This window comes from Xyrauchen texanus, chromosome 38, assembly GCF_025860055.1.
Source record: "Xyrauchen texanus isolate HMW12.3.18 chromosome 38, RBS_HiC_50CHRs, whole genome shotgun sequence".
NCBI classification, from domain to species: Eukaryota; Metazoa; Chordata; class Actinopteri; order Cypriniformes; family Catostomidae; genus Xyrauchen; species Xyrauchen texanus.
In genome coordinates this window covers 20,833,026-20,851,940 of record NC_068313.1, presented here as the reverse complement: position 1 = coordinate 20,851,940, position 18,915 = coordinate 20,833,026, and the positions used below count along the sequence as shown (strand labels likewise).

At 36.1% G+C, this 18,915-nt stretch overlaps 2 protein-coding genes across 3 annotated transcripts in view; one reads left to right on the top strand and one right to left on the bottom strand.

The window, feature by feature from the left end:
- Positions 1–123: 123 nt before the first annotated feature.
- Positions 124–6,494, bottom strand: rnf26 (ring finger protein 26). Its single transcript, XM_052110309.1, has one exon. It carries the CDS (start codon positions 5,914–5,916, stop codon positions 4,594–4,596), a length of 1,323 nt encoding a protein of 440 aa, XP_051966269.1. The 5' UTR covers positions 5,917–6,494; the 3' UTR covers positions 124–4,593.
- Positions 6,495–18,217: 11,723 nt separating this feature from the next.
- The window catches only part of mcamb (melanoma cell adhesion molecule b), a 68,499-nt gene continuing 67,801 nt past the window's right edge, over positions 18,218–18,915 (top strand). For both annotated transcript variants that reach the window (XM_052110793.1, XM_052110794.1), the window contains exon 1: positions 18,218–18,345. In XM_052110793.1, coding sequence (XP_051966753.1) covers positions 18,288–18,345 — 58 coding nt within the window. In that variant the 5' untranslated portion in view covers positions 18,218–18,287. The remainder of the gene's footprint in view (positions 18,346–18,915) is intronic.

Below are 18,915 nucleotides of genomic sequence, written 5' to 3'. Positions count from 1 at the left end.
AATCATAAAATATGATTTATAAATAAATATTATTTCCATAACTACCCAATTTGTCATTAAATGTGTTTTACAGAGAAAATATATTTCTGCAGCACAGCTATGCACAAGATATTTTTGCACAAAAGTTGAGAGAAATTAGATTTGTATCCTCCCATTGTGCAGATCATTTCCATGAGGTCATGCCCAACTGGAGAACAGTGCATTTCAACCATACCACCAGTCAAAACAAGCATAGATGGGTGTCTGAATCTTGAACAACCCAAATACATTTATCTTCTTGATATAATTAAAACAATTTTGAAACGATGTGTGCCTTTACAGGTTGAACAGGCTTGAGGGCGCCACAATCTGACTAGACTCGCAGAATAGATTTAGTCAACATTCCCACAAACCATGTTTTTGTTTTCTTTTTGTCACAGTAATAAAGTTAATGTAAGAAAAAACTGTACTGTAACTTGTTACTTGTTCAAAGAACTACAAGTAACTTTGTTGGTAGTGTTTGCAAATTCTATATTTCTAAATATTCAGGTGAAAAGATTTTTATATATATATATATATATATATATATTACAGATTCTTGATTTCTAAATCATCTGTAATTTTTCTGCATTTAAAACATCACTTTACACATGTTCCTATTCATATTTTAGTTGTGTGCTTTGCTGTAATAACAGCAGGGGGCGTCCTTTCATCATAACGATGCTGATCATCTACAGTCTACACAGTACTTAGATATTTATCCGATTACACATTTCAACAATAATTACATACAATATTAATCATAACAATAGGAAGAAAATGTAATTAAAATGAATTAACTAGTTTCATTTATAGTTATATATTCATTTATACATCATAGTTTCATGCCAAACTAAACAACTTCCTTTTGGTCAACGCAGTGAATTTGCCTGTCAAATTGTACCAAACTTGAATTCCACGCGAAATCTGCACATACCTTTAAGTTCCCATTTGCTCTAATAATAGCAGAGGCGTCCTTTTATCATCATAGCCATGTTTACAAGTTAAACTACAAAGTGCAAAGATATTCATGTGATACAATTGAAGTCACCTGTGCAGAGGGAAATGCTTTTGTTTCTGTGTGAGTAACTAGCATTTGACCCTGTCCTCGTTGGCCCAGAGGCAGAACTTCCTATTTTTAAGATAAAATCAGCCATGTCCATACATAGCAGTTCAGTGGGCCCAGGGCCAGAGATACTGACATATACACTGTGAACTGGATGACCCTTTGATCTGGGATGGATCTTGTCTTGCTGCTTTATACTTCCAGAGTTTGTTCCACTATGGGATCAAAATAGAAATATTCCAGTTCCATGCAACCCCAACTTTTCCCTACACCCCTGCATGCTGTTCAAATGAAAACTTATTTTACACTAAAGGAGGTTGTCGAGTTCTTAGGGTACAATGTTATGCATTTGCTCTCTCTATTTGCAGTGCTTATAACACTAATGGGATTTTCTCCATGGTGCTGTATTGAATTACAATCTCTACTGTCTATTTCTGTGGTGGATTGTCATATTATCTTTTTGTTTATCTTTTCTTTCTTTTTTTGTAAATAACTGATTACTTTAGCAGACACCTTTATCAAAAACATCTGAAAGGAATCAGATCTTTTTCATGTTAAAAAGATGGGGACAAATTTTTTTTTTTTGCAAGATATTATGACAATTTAATTAATTTCCAATGTTGTACCACTTTCATTCCATTTGTGAAGGAACTTTGTTGCATGTCTTAATCGTGTGGTGATACACGACATACACAGACAACATAACAACAAAAAAAGAAGAATTGAACATAAAATATAAATTAAATTGTAACGAAATAAATTCCTAATCTTTGCATGTCTACTTGAATAAAACATTGACAAAAACATCTTCCAAAAATATGTTGAGATAATTATATTATTTTGTCTAAAAAAATATGACAAATACATTTCTGAAGGAAATGCTTCAAGCCAGTCAACAGACTCTTGACATTATTATGTGTTTAACAGTCAATAGAGTTGTGGTTGTTTTCATCTCAGGGCACAAAATAAACAAGGAAATTCTGTTTCTTCATTTTTGTTTTTTAAATTGTAAGCATTACCTTCTGTCAAATCCATTATGATGCATCACTTCCTAAACTTTAGTTTTTTTGTTTTCAGGTATGCAGTGACGTCTAACACATAACAGTATAAGAGCTGTATCTGAATGTTAATACTTAGGGAACTGCTGAACAAGTGTGTATGCATCATGTTCATGAATTGTGAGACTCCCTCTTCAATTTTACTCCAACACTAAAAATGTTGAAAAGTGGAGCTGTCCAGTGCTGAATCTGTCTCCTTTTACACAACTAATATCATGTTCATCCACTTAAAGATGAAGGGTGGCCTTGAAGACAAATAACTTGATAGTAATTGACATTCATGTTTAAATGATGTTGCATCCAGAAGCAGATACTAGTTCCACTTGATTGATTCTTCAGGAATGACACTGGACTGGGCTTTGGGAAGGTCATGAATAAACAACTGGAGGAAGTGGCCTCTATTACACTCTCCAGTTCATGAGGTCCCACACCCACACTCAGCTTCAAGCCTCTGCTTTCCTGCTGATGTCAGCGTAGAGGATCTTACAAGTGGAAGAAGCACTTTATCACAAAGAGACCTATTGTTGAGAAATGCATCTCAGTCCAGTAAGGAAAATACTACAAATAGTATTATGTTGCACTAAAAACAAGGTAATTACAATCAAATACTGGTTATTTGCTCATCTAAACGATCATTGAATGTGGTTTTTATATTATCCAGGCCTCAAAAGAGACAGACGTCTGCTCTACCCACAAACATTATCATTGGAGAACTTGTAAAAAATGCACATATGTTGTGAATAAAAAAAAGTCTCAGGGATCAAAATGTGCAATTAATATTCAGCTTATATAAAAACAGAATAATAAAACATGGGTTTGTGATTATCTGCATTGATGAGGAGTTTAACCAGTTCCAAAGATGAGAGTGACACAGAAATCATTTGGGAAAGTGTCCAGCCTTGTAAAAAGGTAAATAAACTGTCTGAAATGTTAAGAGTGAGCAGAGTACAACTGCATTGAGCTTGCAAATTTATTTTTCCTCTTAAATTTACTCGATTGTCTTATGCATTGTGCCTTTTCGAACGCAATTGTGGATTTCAGGTTTTGGGATAAAACAGATTATCGTGAGTTATAGCAACATCCACTGAACAAAGCTGGGCTAAAAGCCTTTTTGCCACACAGATGATTACAAAACATCACTCCTGTGAGGATCAGTCAGCAGCTGAATTGAATTACTGTCTCTTGAAACTAAGTATGCACACAATTGCGATCTTGAAATGCACTGATCAATACCATTTCAGCAGCGAGAGAGCCTTTAAAAATGAATGCTGTTCAATAATAAATGACAAAAACAGTGGGAATAGCTGATATGTCATACAGATTGTAGAATGGCATCTGAAAAATTGTAGTGAGTTATATTCAATAGTAAGCAAAACAGCTTTGGTGGAATGATTACAAAACAAGCAAAGTAAAAAATACATAGAATATTCAACAATAAAAACAAATCAATATGACATTGTAAATGTTCCCGTTAAACCTTTGATCACTTTATACAGTCAGGCAAGATTTGAAGGAATGTTCCAGGTTCAATATATTTGAATCTCAATCAGAAGCATTTGTGACATAATGTTGAATACCACATAAAATAATTTGGAAAGCAAACTTATGGTTATAGTAAGGCATTCACAATGGAAGTGAATAGGGCCAGACAATAAGACATAAATACACACTGTTTTAACATTATAGCCACTAGATGTTAAAATGTGTGTTAGTTAGTAAAAATCTGGCATTGGGTAGTTACATCATCATGACAACAAAGTTGTAATATTGGATAAACTTTACACAGGTAAGGTTAGTAAGTGATTGTATTATACTTAAACTATGCTAAAATGAATAAATATTTTGTCTCGGGGCTATACCTTTGAATCTGTGTGAATTTCAATGTTTTTGAACTGGCGCCATTCACTTCCATTGCAAGAGCCTTAGTATAACCCTATTTTTGCTTTTATTTTATAGTCCAAAAAATATTTTGTGGTAATCGGTATTATGCCACAAATGTTGCTGATTGAGCTTAACTTGTATTTGATAACAATTCATACTATAAGGCCCAGCTTTAGTAATGTGCTGTTTTCTTTAAACAGTCAAAAATGAAGTGTTCAAAGCATCTGACCACAATATAGTAAAACATCCATTTTCCAATCAACACTATTTTTTTTAAATACAAAGCTTACATTCATGTTATATTGCTGTATGACAAAATAGTTTTGCTGCTACAAAAGCTGATGGGAAAAATGCATATAAACAACATACAAAAGCACTGTCACATCTGTCAGCCTGACCATCACAATTCTTTTTTAATTTATAAAAAGATGTGATCCAAAACTATTAACAAGCAACAGTGATGAAAAGGCATTAGTGGAATGGACAAAAAGATGAAAAGGTAATGTGTGGTTTCCCCTAGTGAAGAACAGTGCTGCTCAAAAAACCCAAAACAGAGAAGTAAACATTATTTCAGAGATACACGTCCATGGTCTGCAGGATCATATGGCGACAAAGGGGGCAGTTGTGTTGGTAGATGGGTTGGCTCAGCAGAATGTTTGTGCAGTCTCTACACAAGCACAAATGGCGGCAAGGCAGAAGCACTACAGTCTTGGTGCTGTCCTGACAGATGACACACTTCTTTCTCTCTTCTTGCTCTTGTATCAGTGTCAATAGGTTGTCAGTAGGTTGGCCTTTGCAACTGTCCTCAGAAGGAAAATTCTGATGAGGCCCATGAGTGCTAGAGCCTGCTACTGCCAGGTCTAGAGGATCATCCACCTGCTGGGTGCCCTCCGGAGCATTCTCCACTACATGGTCTTCTCCAGCCACGTCAGCTTGAGGCTCTCTCTGCTCTGGGTTGGGTTCTGGCTCTCTCACCTCCCTGCCCACCGCCATGCCAGCCTCTCTTCTAGCAGCAACCACCCAGAGGCCTATGCGGCTGCGATGCCATGCCAGCCATCGCCACACGTTCCTCTCGAGCATATAGAGGTGGTGCAGTGTCCTCCGGAGTCGCCGCAGGATTGGCACGGTGTTGATATAGTTGGCTATGTGCACAGCTGCTTGTCGAGGGAGCGCAGGGTTTAGGTAGACAGTGGTACCCACAATGATGACCAAGATGAGCAGCAGCCCATATATATTTAGCAGGAAAAGACTGACAAAGATGTGGCAGAAAGAACCCAAAAACTCCATGGCCAGTTTGCATGGTGTCCACAGTAGTATTGAGGTGCCAACAAGGCTGCTGTAAAGGAACGTAAGTACAGTCAAGGTCAGCTCAACGGCTTTCTGCAAAGGGCAGGACACCGCTTCTACTGTGCTGACCAACACAGCATATATGTTTTGTGTGCCTATGAGCAGTAGGTTGATGATTGTGTTGATGAAATAAAGCAAAAGGCTGAAGACAATGCCACAACCCTCCCAGGCCTGTCGTAGCAAACCATGTCCCGACAACAGTCCTCTGTGCAGAAGTTCTTTGGTGCGCAATAGTAAGTGTGAGGACAGGTATCCAATCATTTTAAAGCTCTCCAGCGCACCTCCAAGCAGCTGCATCCAGCCTCCAACGATGTTATGGGTCACAACAGTCACGCCGTCTCTCATTGTGATGACGCAAAGCAGAGTGAGATTCCAGCACTCCAACACAGAATTTGTGAGTAGCATGGGCACACTATTGACAAAAGAGATGACTGCCACCAACAGCTGGATTAATGAGCTGACAATCACAAAATTTAAATCCAGAATAAGGCAAATGACATCTATGCATTTTCCGATTGAACTGAACACAAGGTTCAGCAGACCCATAATTAGGATGCCCTCTTGTGTCACCTCACAAGACTGAGTGTCACCTCAGTCCACTGAATTGGACTATTCTAACCGGTCTTCTTATTTGTGCTCCAAAATGACAAAAAAGCCGAAAATTGTTCATTCTACTGCCGCCAATCTGGCATAAACAAACAGCTGTGGTAGCCTTGCTAACTATTATACTAATCCATTCACGTTTGAAGAAACGTCTTGAGAAAACTCAAAAAATCTAGTTCAACAGTAATATGACTGAGCGCTAGATGCAAATGACATTTTACCGGTTTTGGACAGAAAAACAAGAGTTAAACTTGGCTAGCATAGCGCGGTAGCTCCTCACACATGAGGACGTGAGCTGCTCGGCGGATGTTTACGTTTGAAAAGAGAAACTGCTCATGTTTGATGATTGCAAATGTCTAAATTCCAAGAAGAGTTTTATAAAGGTCCATTCTTAGCACACTGTCTTGATAAAGCGTCCTCTTTATTTATGCAGCTCCTTAGCGACGAAAAAAAACGCTCTTTCGACTATTATTTGACTAAAAATGAATGCTTCTGTTGCTGTTTCAGTCCGTTGTTTCCGCCTTCTAATATGTGTTTGAAGAGGATCAACTCGGCACTCGGGCTGCGCAGACAGCGACTGCGAGGAGAGAAAAAGACTACAAACATGAAAAGTACGTCAGCGTTATCGCTTATCACCAGTGTTGTGTGTAATGCTAATTACTTAGTAGTTAATTACTGTAATTTAATTACAATTACTCTTAATTTTTCAGTAATTTAATTACAGTTACTTCTGATGTAATTATGTTAAATACTGTAGACTATAGAACAATTCTATATAAAACAATGGTGAATTTAAAATCGATATTTAACGTCTAATGTTAAAATGTATGTTTTCTAATTTACTGCTGCCCCCTTAAATTCTTTGACCAGTTCATTAATAATTTATTTGATTTCCTATTATTTATTTAAAAAAAAAAAAAAAAAACAGTTTCATATCTATCCTTGTATTTTTCATCTGGTTGAGGTTGAAAAGGGTTTTAGAAAGTAATAAGTAATGCAATTAATTTTCAGACAGAGTAATTATTTGTACAGTAATCTAATTACACTGTAGTAGATGTAATTAGTAGTTAGTAATTAATTAGATTTTAGAGTAACTTATCAAACACTGCATATCACATTTATTTCTCCCTTCTTCTCTTTCCTCTATTTATAAGTTTTTTTTTTTTTTTATTATTATTCGATCATTTAAAAACATTTCTGTGGGGAGAAATTAGGGGTCGTTCACACCGAATGTGTTGTGCGCAGGGATGGGCAGTATTTCAGATACATGTATTTGAAATACATATTTCAAATACAAAATACAATTTTGTACTCTGTATTTTAAAGTCTATGAATAAAATGTAGTGTAATTTGTATCAAAATACATTTCAATTTGTATATTTTGAAAATACATAAAATTCTTTGTGCCAGTCAATCTGCTGATTTCCTGTATCAACTAGTTCAGGCATGCCCCCCAACCCCAACTTTAATGCACACAAGCTGTAGATGTCAGAGAGAAAAGGTTCATCTAGCATTGGGTAAGCAACTTTTCTGCATTCCTGCAAGGAAATATTTAGTAAGAAAAGGTGAGAAAAAACAAAATAATTGCTGGCAACTGATATTTAATTTCCATTAAAATATGAATGTAGCTAAGATACTTCTCGCCAGCCAGCTCAATGCGTGTCAACAGTAAGGAAATTAAAACTAGTCAGAGCCAGCTAGCGAGCTAGTCTAACTATTGTTGGCGAATTCATTAGCTATCGTTAGCTAGATCTCTAGCTAGCCAGCTAAAATGTAACATCATTCAGATTTGCCTTCAGTTAAATAAAAGAGCACTAGCACAGCGTTAGCACTAGCATTGGACATTAGCACTAGCTAGGCAGTCTTGCTAGCTAATCAGTTGTTGGTGTTAGCAACCGCTTGTGTATTTACTAGCTAGTCAAGTGTGTAAAGCATTACTCCTTGCTAGATAGCATGAACAGTACCCACTGTTTTACACGTTGTAGTGTATTACATATATCATTCAGAGATGTGGACGGTGTCAGTTAAAATGGGTATTTTGCACGCATTTTACCACCATTATATGTAGGGTAATTTGCAAGCATGCTAAATTTAGGAGGGAATTTAGGGTCTTGAAATATGTGAGCTATGAACTAAATTAAACGTTCTGTCGATTTTTTTAACTTCTGTATGATAAAATGTATTGTCTGTATGAATTAGTTTAGCTGTGAAGTGAGGCCTTTTCACTTGTTCTCGGGACGTCGAGTCCCGAGCTTCCGTGGATCTCACATGGGAGGACCTGGCCATCAGCGGAGCGACCAGACGAAGCACGTGCAGGCCGAAGAACAGTGAAGAGAGAGACGAGGAGAGCAAGAGGGTGAGTTCTTCCTGTTTGGAACTATTTCAACTGAAATTGGACTCATCCCCCAAAGGTGTCCTGTTGCAATCAGAAGTGACTTTTCAGAGTCACATGGTCAACTGGGCTGTCTTTTTCGACAGTTGAGTTATGGTCCTTTGTTTCAGACACTTAAAAATGTCCCGCTCAAAAATAGTGCATATTCAATCATGAGATTTTATATCTTGAGAATGGTACAAGAGACATGATATTCATTGTCATCAGCTTTCTCTGCATATGCTAGCAAACGCTTACATACTAAACATGACATTTTTTCATGGATGTAATACGTGTAGGTAACAAAACATGAAAATCCCTGGTTACAAAATCATATTGGTTTTACACATCATTGCATTTTATCAAGTTAAGCCTTATAGTTACCATTCTTAGTAGAATGAGATGAATCATACAAAATTAAAGATTATATTTGTCAATTATAGGTGATTGCACATCACTACTCACATTTTAAAGAGTTCCATCAGTCTATAATCATAAATTCGTCAGGTACAAATGTTACCACAGTTCAAAGTGATTTTCAGCATTATCTAGCAAGGCTAGATTAAGATGAAATGTCTTGTGCGAATCTGATGGTCCTTGTAACCTTACACAGAACAGCCTGGTGTAACTGGGTGGGGGTTCTTGTGAAGGCCTGTGATTTACAACGTTGACACATTCCAAACTGAAAGGCTGTTTTTTTCCTAGATCCATATATATGTTGTTTTAATTCTTCTGCATATGTAATCTTACAACGTGATTTATTTAACAGGGTTCACCACAAGTAATAGCAGGCTGCAGTGTAACCTGGACAGAAATAAGTACAGAAATCGCTGCTATTTGACATTTTGCACTATGTAAGTTTGTAATCATGAACCTGTTAATACAGTATATAATTGTCTTTAATTGATTGCCTTACATTAACTTTTACAAAAAAAGTACTGTGGCAGTGCCATGGTACAGTGATGGCATAAGATGGAACTTTAATATAAACCATTACCATAGTTTATATCAGGTGATATGTCCAAAAACAAGGGTAACACATACCTGCACATACAAAAAATAAATACAAAATATATATATATACAACATTTTATAAAAAAAATAACAACACATACACATTTTTTTGTAATTTCTTATTTCCTACTGGGCAGAGGAAGGGAAGAGGTATGTGAAATGAATGTGAAACAAAGCAAAGTTTCGAAGCAGTTGTACACCGAAATGTTTTTGCATGTCTTTGCATTCAGAATATCTCCAGATAGATTTCAGCCTTATAGTGATACTTCACTGAATTGCCAATTTAACATGTATTTTGTGTATTTTCAAGATACAAAATACTGTATTTTATTTTTATACATATTTTTTCCACACAGTCTTTGGTATTGTATTATGATACATTTAAACTGAGGTATTTTATATTTGTAATACATTTTCATGTATTTGTTCCCATCACTGGTTAAATAAAAAAATAAAAAAATCTAAGCAAGTGTCTCGAGACACGTTTTTAACAGTGTAGAGCTGAATGGAATTTCTGTGCCACCTAACAGAATTGCAAAAAATCAAACCACTTTCTGAATATGCCCTACTGTTGATTGAACAAACAGATAATCTCTCCCCAAACTCACGCCATTGGTCGAGTCAATGTTGTTGTGTCTTGCTGGACAGACCATTCAAACAGAGGCATTTTTATATCACCACATGGTGTTTACCGTTTTTGAAAAAATGTGCCTAGTTGTCTCTGAATATTAAGCAGGGATAGGAAAAAGTATTTGAAATCTGAAAAAGTTACACTTTTCAGCTTTAAGTTATTTTAAAACTTGAAAAGATGTCCTAAAAGCGTAGTCCTCCTGCGTGACACGCTGAAAAAACAATAAGACTGCGCAGAACAGTCAAAAATATCTATCTTACTTATGTGTCTATGTTTACAATCTATTGAAAAACAGTGTGGCTGGACGCAATAACTATTTCTTTACGCAAGGCCCTTAAGGGGAGACAATTAGCTACATATAGCCTTCCATTAATGATTGATTGTTAAAACAAAAGCATTGTTTGCATTATTTAATTTTTACCATTTGTGGTTAGATTGTATCTGTTGCTTGATTGAATCAGTGCCTTTGTTGTTCCTTGGTTCTGGCAGATTTGATTATGTTTATTGGACTTCTGCAATATCTGTAGGGCACTTTGTTGCAGTTTTAATTAAAATTCTCAAGCAAACTCATATTTTTTATCATATACTGTATATTATATAATATGTTTATAATATAATTATTTGTAGCTATTAGTTATTAGTTGATCTATTCACACATTAGACTGGTTGAGCTTGTTTTTGTTAATTAATGGATCTTAAAATACTGTATTTACCAACTCATATGAGGATAAAAAAAATGATAATATTTAAATGTAAAATGTCCATGGAAATATAGGGAAAAGCACATGGAATACTTTCTCTATCATAACTGTATTTGTCTTGGTCTGCCCATCTGAACTGGAAAAATAAACTATATAGTGACTTCCTTTGATGTCAAACAAGCATGATGAAAATATTCAATTGATAAAAGCTACCTGAACAAAAGACATGTGTTTGTTGGCCAAATGAGAAAGATTAGCCAAATGGGTCATACGGTTTATAAATATTGGTTCCTCCAACAATGTTATGATGACTCCAATAATATTTAAAAAAGGAAAAACTCATGCAAATGAATAAACTTATTGTCATGTGCTGGAATGTACAACTACAGCTCATTTGTCGGGGCCAGCTGTCACAGTTCGTCTCCATAATATTCAAGGACTCTTATTTTGAAGTTTTCTCCTGCACTACATTTCCCATTATCCACTGCCCTAATCACTTCATTTTATCCCCACCTGAATGCCATTCCCTTATTAAGTTTCCAAGTGTATATATACACTCTAGTTTTGTTTAGTATTTGTCAGTTCTTGAAGTGTTACGTTAGCATGTTGAGCTATATTGTTTGTTTCAAGTGTTTGTTTCCTCGCCAATGAATGTTCTACTCCAGTGTGTATTATTAAAAGGTTCTACTCCTGTGTCTCCTCTCTTCCACTCCTTGGACACCAAATGTTACACCAGCAGGTTGCACAATTTTTAACCTTAGTTTAAGGAAAAGTAGACATTCTCAGCTGAGAGCCTCTTGGGAAAATAAACAAATACTGATCTGAGGCCCCCGTTTAGAAGTAACACATCCTTGTAGAATAGATTTATTTTGACATGTTTCATTAAGAGGACAAAGAAAAATATAACTGTTGTGTTTTTCATTCCTATGGGTCACTTCCACACCATTAAACCTGGTGACAGTTCATAACAACTCAAGTGCTCCGGTCTGTTCCTTGCTTTAAAGGAAATGTGTACCTTTGTACACAAGGCAAACAAAACTCTGGTAACTTGGTTTTCTTGTGGAGGATGTAATTGCGACAACAGGCCATTTTGTTGCTGAATGTTCAACTGACTAATTTCTCAAGCTAACATATATTTCCTCATAAATGTGACGATCGTTGTGGGAGTTAGTTCAAACTAGAAAAAAAGTGTTGATGGGAGGTCACATACTTTGATTTTATTTACCCTTAAATTTAGTTGATGTTTAGTTTTCTGTAGCTCAACATGATCGTAGCAATGCCAAATTATGGGTTTGATTCCCAGTGAGCTATTGGGGCTAACCTTTTATTTACTTAACTTGCAGCTGGTGCTGTGTTGATCAGGACATTTACCAAAGCAATATGAGTGGGACTATTAATAGTCACTCAGTTGAGACAGACGATTGGTGCACTAGTCCAGAAGCTTCTTTGGGAAAACACAAACTCTAAACAGAAGAAACCACTGGTTTGCAGTCTGGTCCCAGCCTAGGCTATGACCTCACATACCATAGCAACTCATGGGCTCCAGCCAAGTTCAATATGAGTGATCTTAAAAGGAATGATAGGAAAAGAGCTTGAAAGGGGTAGAGAAAATATCGATACATTGAATTGGTAAATCCCTTGGGTATATATTCTCGGCCTGTGAAAATTTGCCTACCCAATGACTTTAGCATTTGTTTTACCAGAGCGTGATCTTTTTATATATCATCTTCATAACCCAAAGAAAGGAAATGCTGCTTAGTGGAGGAGATAGATTCTTAGATAAACATATTCAATGTGTATTTCAGGCAGGCCACCAAGTTTTGATACCCATGAGAAAATGTAAATTAAGTTCTTGATTTCAAATATCAAGGACAAGGCTGTAACCATATATAAAGGAATTGGGTGAGACCTAATGTAGTGTATTTAATGCCATGAGGAACACAATTTTCCTTGATCTTTTGACAAATAAAGGCCCCAGCAGATTCACCATGAAGTGCTTCTTCATTCTTTGCTCAGAGCCAAAAAGAAGTTTAAAAAAACTGAGCAACGAAATCCTGGGGGAGGCGTTTAGAGGTACATCTAAAAATGAGGACGTTCAAGACCGTTATGTAAAACATAATCTAAAATGACATTAAAATGTGTTATCAATGACTTCATGCCTCATTCTCATGTAGAATTCACATGAGATTAAAGAAGCTGTATTAACTACTCAATGATGATTTCATGTAATATACAGTATATTTATTAGAAAACATGTCATTTGTAATGTTTACCTTGTGCATTCATGGAGTTGCTTCAAACTCTTTATTGTCGTCATTCTCTAAAGGTTTGCCGATGAATAGCTGCAAACTGCTCGCAAACATTTTCAGTGAATAGCAAGCTCAAGGGTTAAGAGTATTTGAGTAGATTTGATTCCTTTTTTAGACTTATTAAACAAAAAAATTGCATGACATTTTGTTGTAAACTGTCTATGAGAATGATCGTACAGATTTGGGTAAGCTCGCTAATAACTCTGCACCCTGGCGTGTTCATGTTGACTGATCTTAACTGACTGAACAGGAAATAGTTCTTTGCCTCAAAGTAGGTGGAACTCCAGGTCACAACTACCAATGACGTGGACCCATGGCAGTAAGAAGGTATTTAGCAGTCAGTAATAAATTATCCTTAAAATTCACCCTGGCGAGCTGTTATGAACCAACGAAACTAACTCAAAAACGCCTTTTTGGCCAGATTTTATTCTAAATTATGTCACATCTGTTCTCCGTATATCGAAGGAAGTGTGCAGGGGTCTTAAGAGGTCATTGTATTGCAAAAACATACTGGAAGTTTCAAATTTGTACATCCAATATGATATTTATATCTTCACATCACCACAGCTACAACTTTACATCATGATAATGACCATTGATGTCAGTGGTCTCTCCTTGAAACAATCCCTGTTTTTGTGAAGAATCATTATGCAGATATCACCCTAAATGTCTTCGCCTCCCTGCCCTTGAGCCCCCTTCACTCTTCAGACTTTTACAGCCTCTACCCTTGTGTCTAACAGACAATAGCCCCTCTCATGCAAGCAGACATCTCCAAAAAAACAGGGTCCAGTATGGAAAAAATGACTTCTTTCCTATTTCCTTCCTTCTGACTGCCGTAGAAGCAAAAGGTTCTTTCCACCACTTGAAGAAAGAAAGAGAACACATTTAACTGCTTGATGATTATCAGTTAAGATGTTGTGTGTTGATTAGAGTGGTTAGGAGATGCAGACAGAAAAAGTTTGGTCCAGGGTTGTGTTTGTGTTGCGCTTTCTGCAGAATTATGGGGGCACAGATTGTGTTTTGGCCTACTGATTGTAAAACATAGTCAGAAGATAAAGACATGTAACAAACAAGAGGAAACAAGGAGCTAAAAATTGTAGGCTTTCTGCACTGTTCTTTTCTCAGCTTAAAATCAAGAATTTCTATTGTAATAAGAGCTGTCGATTTAACCGTTAATTTAGTACAATAAATGTAATGAAAAATAATGTGTTCAAAATTAATGCAATTAATCACACCCGACATGTATGTAAATTCTGTGATAAGGAATGTTCATACCATCAGACCAAAGGCAGCACAGTTTTCCACAAATGACATGCTGTTGTGCTCAAAGCAGGGCTGGATATAGAAGCTTATCCCTATCGCCCCCCAAGTGCAAGTTTAGCAAAGGATCAAACTGTAATGTTCAATTGTATCGCTGGAACGGAAGACATGCACTCCATTGACTGAAGACACACCAACCTTATTTGGGGGTATTTCTCCCTAAATATTGATTTGTGATCAATGTGATTGATTAATTGCCACATCATGTAATGAATTTGACTATGAATTGAAAACACTTAAAAGTAAAGGTTCATCGGTGGTTCCATTATTGAGTTGATAAACTTAAAACATTCATGGTGTTATATTATAGGTTTTTCAGATCAGTGTATTGGTTATTTATACCATCAATACATACTGAATGGTTTTGGTAAATGGTTGTCTAAAAGAACTAGAAAATATAAAGTTCTTTGAGGAACTTATAAAGGTTCTCCTTTTTAAGAGGAAAGGTAATTCACACATGAAAATAGTGGTATTCTTGAGTTTTTAAGTATTGTTTGTTGTATGTCTTGAGACTGTTGGTGAAAAGGTAGGTCTAACATGACTTACAGTATTCAAAAAACATGCTTGAAGTGTATATATGTTCTCCTATACATGTGAATCGTGCTAATTGCAGAATAAATTGTGTTAGGCAGAGCGTGTCAAACATAAACCACATTCTATGGGCTGAGAACAGACATGAATCCCCCATATGATTTTCTAAAGATTTATTTTATCTTGTCTTTTTTCATGAGCATGAGAAGACAATGAGCTTTACAAGATACTAAACAAACTAAAAGTTTTTAAATTATTCTTTCAATAAGCATACAGTTACGTTTACATTACATAGTATACCTGTGGCAAACAGGTCTCTTGCTCATCATGGAGGAAGCGGGAACCGGGTTTACAGCCAAAAGACTTTGAATTGAACACAACATAAAACTGATTTTGCAGCATAACAAAACCGTAACTCAAAAACAGCTCCATGTGCTCTCTCATTCTGATGACTTTTCAGTCCAACGGGCGGAATGCACACATTTTTAGCGGCTGTGTGCACCTCCCTCTCCCTCCCAAACTGCCATCTCTGGCTCCTCTTTATCTATCCTGACAGCCTGGCCCCACCCTCCTCCTTGTCACATACCACCAATGCCCAATTCAGGCTGAGTTTTTTCAATTAAGGGCCATTCACGTGTTTACAAAATGTAATATGGCCATACAATTGCTTGCAATTTCTGATTGTGGGCTGAAATGAACATATGCATTCTGTTACACGCTCACGCAGCAAGAAAGAACACTAAAAGTTCTGTCTATTTTGTGTTTTTATCATTTAAAATGATTTGTAATCAATTTTAGTTTTTTTTTTTTGCAGTTCATTGAATCAAGGCCATCAACATGCACACAGCAGAGTATTGTGTGTGTGTTGCTGAAAAACAAACAGTGTGTTAACTGAAAAGTGTATCAAATAAAAGACTTACGTTGGATGTTTACCCAGCTCCCGCTTCCTCATTAACAACAAAAGCTAGAGACTTCTCACAGACTTCTTAAAGCAGACCAGAATCAAAGTTTTGCTTTGATAAAAAGGGTGAAATGAAATGAGATCAGCTGAATATGCATCTCTTGTTTTTTTGTCAGCAGAACACTGCCATACTTGTGCGCTCCTCCAGGTGAGCAAACATTACCTGAGGTATCGGCGCATAACTGTCAACATCACACTCACAAACAGCCATTGCCACACCTATTACATGTTCCCTTGATTGACGTTGCCTTGACTTCATTATACTGAGCTCTGGACCTCAAATTATTATTAGCATCTAAATCTCATAGGGGATTTGATCTGGCTGATCATGTTAAGGATCAAACCATGTCAAACTGATACTAGATTTTAGTCCCACAGGAAAACTTCAGCCTATTTTCAAATACATATTCCTTGGTTTGTCTTGTAATTAGTTTTAGTATAGTCGATTGGAAAGATGATCGGATTATAGGCTTTCTGAATCTGTTTTTCTTCCATTAATGGTAGACAACTAAAAAAAAGTCAAATTTAGGAAGCCAACTAAAAGCCTCATTATCAAGAACAATAGCATTTATAACGACCGATAATAAAAATAGAAACCAATGTTTGGAAGACTTTAGGCTCCTTTGCATGCTCTAGTGCACTCTCAAATTAAACATCCGGTCACAACACACAAGCTCTTAGATTGTATGCAAGATAATTTCTGCCACTGCAACTTCTGGAGACATACACAGGTTCAGGCAGACATCACTCAGCCATTACTAACCATAATAAACAGTTACTTAAGTAATATGCATCTTCATAAGCAAACAGACAAAATAAAGTTTTCCTTCAGTGGACAGGCTTTATGTAGTACCCAGTAAAACACATACACAAAAAACATGACATGACGATAAATGGGTCAGTGTTGTGACATTCAGTTTTTTATTCAAAAGTAGTAGTAGTAATAATAATAATCAAGAAAATGCATTTTACCAAAAACATTTAGGCTTATTTTATACACCTCTACTATGATGAACATGTTTTCAATTGCTGAGTTTAAAGTTATTTTGATGGTTTTTCTGGGGCTTAAAGTAAACATTTTTAAAGCGGCACAACCACCCAGAAACAGTAAAGACAATAATAAATAAATAAAAGTCTTAATAAAAAAAGCTGAACTTTTTAAAAAACTATTAATTTACTTGGAGTATTGTTTTGTTAAAAAATAGGCAGTAAAATAATTTTGTTTTTAAATATAAATAATAACTAAAAAATGTTTGTCCACCAAAGTCAGATTGTGTAAGCAACATGCATGTAGCCATTCTGTTGTGACAAAATATTTCCCATAAAACAGAATGGACCCCTAATGATTAAGAAAAAAAATCGGATAATATTGTGACTTTTTTATGTAAAGGCACGTTTTGTTCAGGTCAAATGGAGTAACCCTAAGAAAACATCTTGATATTCTTAACACAGAAATGAAAAAAATAGTACAGAATTGTTCACACAAAATGGAAATTCTCTCCCGATCTACTCACCGCAATGCCATCCCAGATGTGTATGACTTTCTTTCTTCTGCAGAGCACAAATAAAGATTTTTAAAGAATATTTCAGCTCTGCTGATCCTCTCAACGCAAGTGAATGGTGACCAAAACTTTAAAGCTTCAAAAAGCATGTAAAGGCAGCATAAAAGTAATCCATATTACTCCAGTGGTTAAATCCATGTCTTCAAAAAAGATATGACGGTGTGGGTGAGAAACAGACCAATATTTAAATACTATTTTACTATAAATTCTCCTCCCTGCCCAGGCGATATACACAAATAATGCAAATTGCCAAAAACAAAAAGAGAATATGTGAAAGTGGAGATTAGTATAAAAGGACTAAAATATTGATCTGTTTCTCCCCTACTCCTGTCATATCTCTTCTTAAGACATGAATTTTACTTCTGGAGTCACATGGATTACTTTTATGCTGCCTTTATGTGCTTTTGGATCTTCAAGGTTTTGGACCGATTTACTTGCACTGTATGGAAATACATAGCAGAGATGGGATAACATGAGATTGAGTAAACTGTGAGAGATTTTTAATTTTTGGGTGAACTTTTCCTTTAAATATGTTTTTGTAGTAAACAAATACAGCTGTAAAATAAATAAATAAAGCGATCAGTGCTTTTCAGATAAAAACATAAAACCAAAATGGGATAAAATGACATTTCGACGAAATTGACACGTGTGTTTTAAACTTCTATTTATTTATTTTTTTCATTTCATCTCGGACATTATTGAACCGCACATAATAAGTGAGTAGCCTGCTTATATATTTAATGTGCATAACTCTTCAAAGTGCAGCTCTTGGTCCCTCCTACTCATCACTCCGCACTTCCCGCGCGCTCTCTGCAAACATCTGCCCTCTCTGATGATCTATAGGAGACTGTGTAGCTCTCCAGCGCTCGCTCTCTTCTCAGACGGCAGCATCGAGCGCGGGGCAGCAAGGAGACATGGCCCTCCGACACATCACGCTGCTGCTCGCAGGACTTCACGTCCTCATTTGCAAAAGTAAGTCAAAGGTTTCATTGAGCATAACAGTATCAGGTTTAAAAAGTAATCGGCGAAGTTTTTGCGGCTGTGCTGTGAGTTTGATGTTGGCTGTGTCATTGATTCCTATGCAAAAGTGTGAGATGCTTTCCTGGTTCATGAGAAATTAATGTGGTTTTAGAACATGCACTAAGTTATGCAGTTGCATTGAGCACAATTCATGTTGCGTTTGTGTTAATAGTTTAGTTGCTTTCTTATTTAGTGAACGACTGATAAAAGCTGTTTTTAACGAGTTCACTGGTGTTTAAAATGACACAAAAGAAGGTTTTATATTTTAACATACATTACCAACATATGCTAGATTGAAATTGGCTAAAAAAGAAGAAGCAGTTATGCTTGGAGGTAGTTTCTGCTTCTGTTTAACCCCGAGAAGCCCATGGATGGAAATTGTTAATATACAGTATATATTGCTTGAAATTGTTTTTGGATGCCACTTATTATGCATTTTTAGGCAATTTGTTTGTGACTTTAGCAAGCTGTAGCATTCAAATTTCAATTACTGTTTTGTGTATTTACATTTCTAATAACACT

What these genes read in the sequence shown, in the direction of transcription:
- rnf26 (XM_052110309.1), bottom strand. Translation starts at nt 5,916, where the DNA reads ATGGGTCTGCTGAACCTTGTGTTCAGTTCAATCGGAAAATGCATAGAT.